General features: G+C 36.3%; 1 protein-coding gene across 1 annotated transcript; it reads right to left on the bottom strand.

Annotated features, from left to right (window-relative positions):
- Positions 1–275: 275 nt before the first annotated feature.
- Positions 276–5,923, bottom strand: LOC103446744 (protein STRUBBELIG-RECEPTOR FAMILY 8). The gene is made up of 16 exons (XM_008385874.4): positions 5,458–5,923; positions 4,791–4,923; positions 4,617–4,688; positions 4,435–4,500; positions 4,249–4,320; positions 4,071–4,142; positions 3,923–3,994; positions 3,753–3,818; positions 3,605–3,670; positions 3,211–3,518; positions 2,706–2,962; positions 1,861–2,132; positions 1,604–1,739; positions 1,359–1,498; positions 1,084–1,240; positions 276–780 (listed from the first exon to the last, which is right to left on the bottom strand). Exons 1-16 carry the CDS (start codon positions 5,576–5,578, stop codon positions 631–633), a joined length of 2,160 nt encoding a protein of 719 aa, XP_008384096.1. The 5' UTR covers positions 5,579–5,923; the 3' UTR covers positions 276–630.
- Between the last annotated feature and the right edge of the window lie 5,114 nt (positions 5,924–11,037).

Here is an 11,037-nt window from a genome sequence, read left to right as displayed (position 1 = left end):
AATTGATTTGGACCTAAAAAGATCATGCTTTTGCGACCAACAATTTCGCATTTCGCAGACAATTTGACTCTGGAACTTATATGACCGATCCAAAATCAACAAAGCTTCCTGCTCAACGAGAATCCATAAATAAATGTTTACTGTACGCAATCTAACTTTTACTTTACAAAGAAACAGTTTCTACGACTTGAAATTGTAACCATTCGGTTACAAAAAAGCAACATTTCCGTGAGTTTAGAATTTAAATGGCTTCGGAAGCTAAACCAAGGTAAAAATTTAGCTGCCAATTACCAGAATACTTGCATTGCATTTAATTGTTTGACAGTGATCGTAAGGTTTATTATTATGTGCAAATAAAACTTTATGAATCATAATTATATATCTTTTTAATCTAATTTCAGCACAAATCGTTTGTTCGTCTCCGCTTCTATGTGTTCCATCCGAACCTCGCCTCCCCATTTGTATAAGAAAAACTGCAAATATCTTCAACATATGTGCTTCAACAGGAAAAAAGGTACTTGTCTGCGTCGTCTCCTTCCCGAGGCTTGGGTTTGAATCTATCAACTCACACACCATGGAATCTCTCCTAGCAAGAAAAAGAAAAGTGAGAAAAAAGGATGCCGGGGACACTTAAAATGGCATGTCAATTGCTTCGTGATCGGGGGTCCTGTATGCGAAACCAGATTCGTCACTTGAACGTCTGACCACGCTTGCTCTTTGCACTAAGCGGACCAGCGCTTGCACAACTTCGGACATGGGAGGCCGGAATTCAGGCTCCGGCTATGCATAAAAGACAATGTGAATGGTTAGTTTCTAAAAGATGAGAAACGAGATAAAGGTAAAAAAATTAAAGAACTTTGAACTGAACGTTCCCCCCCTCCCTTTACAAGAACCTATTTTATCTTTCCTCGCGGAGATGTGACAAGAAGAAAGAAAAACACGATTATCTTCAATTGTGCGAGCAGCTCGATCTTGTATTTAACCGTTAGTGATGCTCTTAAAGGCCATAAGTGGGCAACTAATTGCTTCTTCTTTATCTAACTACAGTAAAAAAAATCCTGCTAGCATTAGTAAAGAAGTTACCTGAACACAAAGCGCAATGACGTCAGCGAAACGTGAAAGAGACTTCGCAGGATACATGCCATTTAAGGCCGGATCAACCATTTTTGCTAGGGCGTCTATATCATGTAGTTGGGGAGTAGCCCATCTCACAAGTGACTGTTCTGACCTCGACCTTGAACTAAACATTAGACGAATTCGAGGGAAATGGGAATTATTAATCAACACTTAAAGAATCAAGCAATTTTGAGGAAAAGAAAACATAAACCTGACAATTCAATAACGTGGGCCAGACATACCTGTCTAGTGGCTTCCGACCAGTCAACAGCTCGAGCATCACCACCCCAAAGCTGTAGACGTCACTTTTTACAGTGTATACTCCTGACAAGGCGAATTCAGGAGCACTATAACCAAATGAACCCACCATCTGAGGTGAAACCTGTGAATCATGAAGTTAAATTAATCACTCGAGTACACAACAAAAGCATGACGACTGAATACTGACTCGCAATCCATAAGAACAATTTAACTTCATTGGTTTTACCTGTCGCTCTGTGTTTGGCGTTAGAGCAGCTAATCCACAGTCAGATAAGTGGGGATTGAGCTCTTCATCAAGTAAAATATTTGCTGACTTGAAGTTTCTATGTACAACAGAAGGTAAGCAAACTTCATGCAAGTACCTGGCAGGAGAATCTTTAACTTAGGAAGTGTTTTTGAGCAATCATTACGCATGTCCCGCACACACCACACACACACACACACTCACACAAGCAGACTTAAATTTCGAAACATGTAACATACTCTAAAGCTCGAGCTGTGCCAAGTGCTACCCTAACACGGGCATTCCAATTCAGAGTCTTACTGCCATCTTCAGCAAAATGAAGAATGTCATGCAAGCTCCCGTTTCCTATATGCTCATAGACTAGAAGACACTGCCCATGCTCTGCGCAATATCCAGCCAGTGTAACAATGTTTTGATGCCTCAAGCGCGACATATTTGAAATAGCTTCAAGGAAATTATCTTCCTCTTGCAATGATAGTGCTGCATTGTCAATTTTCTTAATTGCCATTATCTACATTACGAAAAAAAGACAGAAAAAATTAGTCAATGTGCCACTAGTATAACAGGTGGTATTACAGGAGAATTCAACCTCAGTAAACCTAGGAGCTCGGGTGCGAGAATATATGTAATCATTAGTCAACAGTACTATGCAAGTGAAGCTAAGTACTACCCAATAGATAAGGCAAGAAGCAGATGGTGGAGATAACTCCATCTAATACTATCAAAGGCCAAAGTCTATATTGCAGGTAACAAACTAAATTTCATCCTAAATTTAGCTTTTTACTTCAGCTGAGATTACATATCTCACTCGCTAAATCGGCAAAAGGTGTGTGTCTATTAAGATTAGTTACACTCCCCACAGCAAGGAAAAATAAAATAAAGATACATCCATCAATATTTGTGCCTGCGTTTGTGTCGTGTATGGAGAGAACTAGCTCAGGATCCCAGCAGTTCAGTTCCCACCACAGAAGCTATAACGATGGCAGCACCATCAACAGCTTATAATGTACATCTTTGTTACAGTATCTAATACAGCTTTCACTTTATACATGTGCATATATTATGTAACAATAAACAAATTTACCTTTCCATTAGGGAACTCTGCTCTGTAAACACGTCCAAGAGAACCTTCACCAATAAGAAATTCTTGACTGAAGCTATTAGTTGCTGATTGGAGAGAGGCTACAGTATAAGGAGTAGCAGTGATAGGTGATTTTATCCTTTTTATCGATCCATTTTTACTATGTAACCTATCAACCACCAAAATTTCTGCGGGTGGAGGCATGAGATCAGTTACAGCAGCCGCACTTTTTACCCTCTGCTCTTGCATCTCAGTATTTACTGCAAAATAGAGCAGGGTGCAGCATGTAAATGGTTACAATACTCAAGAGTACCGTCCAATATTTGTAAGAAATAGCGTTAACCTTTCTGCGTCTATTTGGAAAGGGGAAAATGCTTGTATTTACGCTACTAAAAAACAAATCTTGTTTCAAAGAAACCACGTGCCTCTCAAATCATATTGCCAACATATTAAAAAGCCAAGCTTCAAAAGGAAAAGGGAAAGGAAACGAAGAGGAAAGCGATTCTACCATTATTTGTGCGAGCAGAGACATTTCCCCCAGAAGCTCTTGGAATCCTGTCCTCCCTTTTATTTTTGCGTATGCAAAAGGCAAGAGCAAGTAAGACAATGAGAGCAACAAAAACAGAACCCAGAATTATCCCTACCAAAGCCCCAACGGCCAGCCCATTTTTTGAATCATGTGATTGGCCATCAGATCCCTGTGGGGGTGTTCCAGATCCGGAACGACTGCGATTCTTAGTAGATCTTCCCGGGGGAGGTGGGTTATATGGTGGTGGTGGAGGAGCAGGACCATTATCAAAACCATTTCCATCATAACTATTTCAATTTTAAGAACCAAATCAGACACACTGAAAAAGTTGAGCACTAAATTCAGATATGCATTAAGTAAAGAAGGCACTCACATAAAAGTACGAATTGAACTAAGCTCTTGGGGTATCCATCCACTGAAATGGTTGTTGGCAACATTTCTGCTCAAAAAAATGTGCACAACAACAGTATAAAGGTAGGTAGTCGAATGTTAAACTAAACAAGGAGGGAAAACACCCTTACAAAGTAGTCAAAGGCAAACCCGTCAGAACATTGAGAGTACCAGTCAGTTGATTGTTCTGCATATAGCTGGCACAAATCAAGATGTAATTACAAGTGACTGCAAATAAACAGTAGAATATTCACAAACAGAAATTTCAATAGAAATCAGCACTTTGATAACAAAAACTCACAGGGAAGAAAGATTGGACAATGAACTTAAGGAATTAGGAATATCACTGGTAAAGTTGTTAAGAGATAGATCCCTGCAAGGAAAAGCATTAACGACGTCAAGATGGTAGAATGATTATGCAAAAGAAATGCTAGAGTAAGGTATCTTACAAGGTAGAAAGGCCAGCAAGATGAGCAAAAATGTCACCAATTGACTGGGATAGTGAGTTACGGCTAACATTCCTAAAACCATGGATTTCACAAATACATCAGAACATCCTCATCGTGTGTAACGGAACTGCATGAGAATGTTAATGAAACTTCGTAAAATTCAATACCGGCAACTTACAAATAACTGAGAGAAACCATGTTGGCAATAGAATAAGGTAAATTTCCAGTGAAGTTGTTCCTTGCAAGATTTCTGTACATACATGCACAAAACAAGAAGGAAAAAGAATAACAATTGAGCATCATAGTAGCAAGGAAAACAACTTCTAAGAACAAAAGAATGAATAAATAAATGATTGAGCATTACAGGCTTGTAAGATTTGGCGGTAGCTGATACGGGATTGTATCATGAAAATTGTTGTCGCTCAAATCACCGATGAACACGAAAAACTTAATATTAGTAACTCAGCAAATCAATTGAAACATATAGAATTTATTGCAAAACCCCAAAAACAAATCATAAGAAAAACAGAGCGATAGAATTCTCACAGTTTTAACAATGATAGCAGGTCGGAAAGCAAGTATCCAATAGTTCCACTGAGACCTAACCCGGAAACCTCTCTGGTATAACAACAATATGACACATTAACAAAGTCAATGAACCAACTCAATTAATCGAATAAACTTCAAAACCAGCCACATTTTCGAAACATAGAATCGTACACTGAAACAACAGCTGAGCCCTCACAAGTTACCCCTTTCCATGACTCTCCACACGGATCACCGCCACTACTTTTCCAACCGGTTAGCTGAGAAGGACTGTTTACTGAGGTGTACAGTACCTGAAGTGCTCGAACTGCAAGGCAAAGAACATCACTTTTGAAAAAAGCACACCAATTTCTCACAAAAGCCTAGCTACTTATTTCCTGCCTTCATTTGCTATCTGGTAAGATAAATCCAAAACTTCAAAAATGGGGTAAAGTTTCAAGCCTTGATTCCTCTATTGAATTTGGTGAACTCCTCTAAGCTGAATTTAGCCAAGTTAATGATGAAATTTCTCATTTTCCACTAACCTAATCAACATTATATGGAACAAAAAAAGCAAAAAACAACTGCAGTTTTTTTAATTTCCCTCATTTTTGTTCCTTCTCAGCAGCCAAACAAGGGCTAAGGGGTTCATCTTTGAAGGGAAAAAAAATACATCAACAGATCACAAAATCACAAAACCCCAAAGTCAAAGACTCGAAAGTCCATTTTCCCTCAAAAAATCAATATTTCCACTCAAAACCATAAAACAAAACCAACCCAGAATCGAAGCTCAAAACTTTTATTTAATAAAAAGAATTTTACTGAGAAAATTATTGAAAATAGATAAATAATGAGAAAATACCATCAGAAGCATCGGTGGTGCCACTAACGAGAGGCAGAGCAGCCAAAGTCGAGGCGATTAGCACGAACTCAGTGAGCCAGCGAGTCACAGAGAGCGAGTCAGCAGAAGGGTGATCAGCCATTGCAGTGTTGGAAGCACAGAGAGAGGGGGAGTAGTGTGTTCAGGTGAGGTGGGGCGCATGCAGGAGGACAATGGAGGCGCAGGGGAAGAAGAAGAAGAAGAAGCAGCAGAGAGAAGTATCTGGTAGCAATATTAGTTGGAGTAGCAGATCGCCACCAGCAATGAGCGTCATTGCCATTTAAACAAAAGAGTCAGAGTCTCTCTGGGAGATTCGAAGCTTGAGTAATTAACCCAAAATTATAAATAAATAAATAAAATGTTACTGTGCATGCATTGTGTCGGCGAAAAAAAAAGAAAATATTAAAAAATATGGGAAATGAAGAAAAAAAGATGGAAACAGAGAGGTTTGGTATTTTGGAGTGGGCGAGTAACGTTTGACTCTTTTGTGGGAGGTCTCTTTCTTACTACTTTTATTATTCATTTGGAGTTTCTTCGTTGCTCAGTTGTCACTGGTTTTTTATCATCTGCTTTTTTGCATATCTTTTTGGTCAACTCTGCTTGGCTTTTTCCACGTGTGCAGTGGCGGATGCATTGAATGGCAAAGGGGTCACCCTCTGAACTTCGGTGAACATCTATAGATACCTTGAGTGCGAATTTTTTTAACTTTGGTGAATGTTCATTGATACCCTGGGTGCTGCCCTTTTGAAGATTAGAGTTAATTTCATACATGCCCTTCCACTGACTTCATGCCTACTAATACTCGGTAAATGTCCATAGATACCTTGGATGCTACCCCTTACATTAACAGGTGTGCAATATGTCTTTTCAAATGACTTTAGGCCTACCAAGACTCGATGAAATGGCGATATGCATGCTATTTCTGGTAAAAAAAAAATTATTATTACTGACCCCCCTAATATTATTTCCTAAATCTGCTCATGTGTGATTAATTTGAAGGATAGAAAATGACTTATTTTGACAGTATTGTAAACTAATCACGTAATTGTTATATGCCTAACTTATTTATAGATAATACGTTATTAACTTAACTTACTTTTCTAGTGGCGTTCTATTGCAAGTTTTTTCTGTATTAAGAAAAAGTTTTGATGGGATCATTACGCTCATGTAAAAAGATAAACTTGCATTAGGATAGGATTACCGTGCGGGCTGATGGATTTGAATGAGGAGACAATCATAAATGCATAACAGTATCTTGTGTGTACAGCCATAATATGTAGCCTCGTTCTCAATCAGGTGGGGTTCATGGGTATGGATGAAAGAAAAGATCATTTACATGCTCTCTTTTTGTGTATATAATCACATAACCACGTAATGTAATAGGTGGAGGACATGAATTTACTTCAATATAAGTAAGTCATCTAATAGAAAAAAAAATATCGCATCATGTGTGATTACTCTCACAATAAAAAACACCTGGGTGATGCCAACAACTGCTGCATAAATAACATGATCAAACCATCCCACTTAAAATATGCTTATGAAATTGACTTACATAATACGAGAATATTGTATCGCAACGCCATGCTAATCTTTGATCTTTATAGAATTGGTCTTCGAGGCATTATTTATTATGCGAATCACAAAAAAAGTTAACATTATTTGAAAATAAAGTGGACTTGCTAATCATGAAAGTCCTACTTCAAATGGTATGGGTTTTTTACGTTTTAAAAAGTCCAATTTCTACTGTAGTTTTACTACCCTTTGAAGTGACCCTAAGAAAACGATGCAGCCATAAATTATCATCGAAATTGTTATCGGTATTTTGAAAATTTTCATTTTACAATTCAAACATTTTTATATTTAAAAAATATACTTATAAGAAGTACAAAATAAGATTTTTAAAGTACCAATAATAACAGTTTCTAAAAAATATGTAAAAAAGGATAATGGACCGTTAAAGTCGTTTCTCAATCATAAAAGAAAAGTGAAATTGAATGTTGTGTTGTGAGCCTTGAAGAACTAAAGGGGACTTGTATAGTATAGACCTTCCAAGTTTTATTCCATGAACGGGAAGGCAATGAACTGCCCGTGATCTACCTTTAGATTCCTTCAACAGTTCATGTTAACGGTTCATAACATGGACATGATAATTTGCTGAGTGCGAGAATCATACTCCAATGTAATGCTCTTAGTTTATATGTTATATATAACAGTGAACAACGTTGGTAATATATCAATACTTGTAGTATAATATTGACACATCTGTATATACGTAGATTCAACAACATGTAACGGTGTGATAATTAATTCGAACAAAGGGAAGGAAGAGACAGAGGGAGCAGATTTCCTTGTTGACTGCCTAAAAGTTATGACTTATTTTCATGATTGGTAGGTTAACAGAATAAAGAACTTTTTCTTACTCCTTCCAAATGGAGTAGTGTTATCTCTCCTTCTATTTTCATCATCTTCCCTCCTATGCTCTCACTTATTGTTTTTTATCTTATTGTCTTTATAAAAAAATCAATATAAAATGTTAACGTGGGTAAACCATAAGAGTTCAAATATGAGAAAATGGAAGGGGAGAGAATCCTCCTTCCTGGACGATCCCATTATCTAATTTTCATAATATTTATTCTAAATCAACCACTTTCTGTTAACTAGATTAATATTAATTTCCAACAATTCGTTAACAGTGCTCAATCTTCTACAAAGAAAAGAGAATCACCACAGTGTATTCCATTAATTCCAACATGTCTGATCTGCATTGTTAGTCACGTTGCAGATGTTCCCCACTTAATAATAAAAAGAAAATTAAATTAAGATTATGAGTTCGTTCGGAAGTTTGTTTAAAATGATTAAAAACGTTTTTTTGATAAAATTGATTTTGGATTTCAAAATCATTAAGTATTTTTTTGGTGTTTTTTGTAGAAAACATTTGAAGTACTTTTCCAAGATTCACTTAGATTTTTACCAATAATTACTTTAAAAAACATCTTCATCAACAGAGCGTTCAATCATTTTAAAAGCGCTTACAAGCCCTATAATGTAACACTAATAAGAAATAGGTTGCAACAGCAATTAGTCGAGAAAGCAAGAATAACTTACATGTCACACATTGTTACTTAGCATACGAAAGTGACAATACATGGACCCGGATCTTCTTCGGATCCAAAGAATCTGACCCTATGGATCAAATGATCCGGATCGTTGAAATTGATCCAACGGTTACAAATAGGAGAGCTCTCTAAAAGTTCTAATAATTGTAGCCGTTTGATCAAATTTCAACGGTACAGATCATTTGATTCTTAGATTCATATTTTTTTGAGTTCGAAGAGGATCCGGGTTCCTGCATGACATGAAAGTATTTCCCTGTCCACATCCCATCAACCAAACAAGGCCATTTATGGTACAGAAACTTGCCGCTATATCTGTTCCCAATCAGTATGGCCCGCACTGCATGTGAATTTCATGTAATTTTCTACGTACTATTAAATTATGCACTTGTGTGTACTGATGACGACTAAGAATAAACACAATTTTGAGTTTGGACGATTGTATTTATAGCGTATTTACTAATTCGTAATTAAATTGTGAGGAATTGATTTGAGGAGGAATTTGATTGAGGATGAATTGAAATGAGGTGGAATCAAAATCAGATTCATGTTGAAGTTGTTTACTAAATTTGTCCGGAATCGGAATAGAATTCCATAAAACTGTTTACTAATTTAGCAGAATCGGAATATAAACCAGTATGATTACTAAAATGCCCTTGTCTCAAATCAAATATTATATATATATATATATTTTAATAAAATGTGATATAGTATATAATAGTAAGAAAAAAATTAAATTTCTTTTTTATTTCATAGACATACTAAAATGATTTTGTTTATTTTTTTTATAAATTTAAGTATTGATTTTAATGTCTAAATTTTCTCGCTCAAGTTGTAGTTTTTTCTCTTCGGCATATGTATAGAGTTGTGCATAATGTAAATGAGCATATAATTATGCTTAATGAGTTAGAAGGACATGGGTTGGGTGAAAAGAAATGAGCTGGGTGAAAATAGAAAATAAGCTGGGTCAAAAGAAAAATAAGTCTAGGGTTAAAAGGATAATCTTGGAAATAATGAAAGTAAGTGAGGGCATAAAAGGAAAAAAATTATCATTCCGATTGCTTGGGCAATCTGGAATCCAAATACCTTGTATATAATCCAAATCCTCCAATTTAAGGAATTGGATTCCATTTTTTGTGTGGGCTCACACACTTTTAATTCCTCCCAATTTTAGTAAACACATGTATAATCCGTAATCGAAATCGGATTTCTTATTCTCATTCCGATTACGAGTTAGTAAACGAGCTATTAGTGTTACTTCAAGGACAATCAGGTGAGAATAATCGTTCGAGCGTAAAGTTACTGTTAATTGTTGATGCAAATGATTTTTTTTTTTTGGTACTCGCTTGTGCCGTATGTGTTATTACTGTTAGTCGTGACGCAAGTGAGTTTCCGGTGACAACCTATACAAAGTTGAGAAAAAGCCATAAATAATATTCAACTTATATTCACAATTTAGAAATCGAAGTAAGCAAAGAATAATCCGGCACCAGTTGTCATTGCATCCACTTTGTTTGTCATTTTATTAAGTTCTAAGTAAGATATGCCTTAGATACTAGTCCACTGTCCACGTGACCACCATCATCCACCATTATTCCAAGTTCTGTATACTACACCTGGCTTTATAAATATGTGTGTATATAAGTATGTATGTATGTATGTATGTATGTATGTATATATATGTATATATATACACACACATTTGTGATTTTAAAGTTTTGTCAAGTAAATATAAGACTGCTTATGATAGATGTTTTTTCGACTTTCGTAATGCGGGAAGTCTTATTGGTTTGGAGTCGCCCTTTTGTATGTGCGTGTGATAGACTTTTTTTCGACTTTCGTAATGCAGGAAGTTTTATTGGTCTGGAATTGCCTTTGTGTGTGTGTGTGAGTGTTGCCGACTATACAATAAAGGCACAAATCAAATACTGTGGACTTCCAACTTCATGAGCATTGCATTGTATTGAATACTCAATAAACATGTGTTTATTTTCATACCAAATCGTCAATAAAGTTGTCCTCATTTGCTACAACTAATATGACAGAGATCTACTTTGGATCTCATCATCTAGAGCATAAGGACCAATCAATCCAGACCATTCAAATTGAATATGATGGTCTCCATTAACTAATTCTGCTAGCCCACCTCACACAAAATAAGGACTCCAATTTACAAACCAAGAGCTCATATTTCTTGGTCATTAGGCCCCAGACACTAAGGTTCATAAAGGATCCAAATTCCAACTAATAAACTACAATAATTTTTTTTTTTTTTTGTTGGAGGTAATAAACTACAAGTTAGACAATTGAAACTATAAAAACCAAAGCCATTGGGCTTTATTTTTATAGGGTTGAAGCCCAATTAAGCTTTGGTCCAGTCCAGTGTTATAATCAAGGAGGCCTCTAATTTTCGGTGACCCGGATCCAAAGGACGAGAATTAGCCCA

This window comes from Malus domestica, chromosome 10 (genome assembly GCF_042453785.1).
Source record: "Malus domestica chromosome 10, GDT2T_hap1".
NCBI lineage: Eukaryota > Viridiplantae > Streptophyta > Magnoliopsida > Rosales > Rosaceae > Malus > Malus domestica.
Note: the sequence above shows the minus strand (reverse complement) of the source record. Positions and strands in the feature narration are given on the sequence as shown.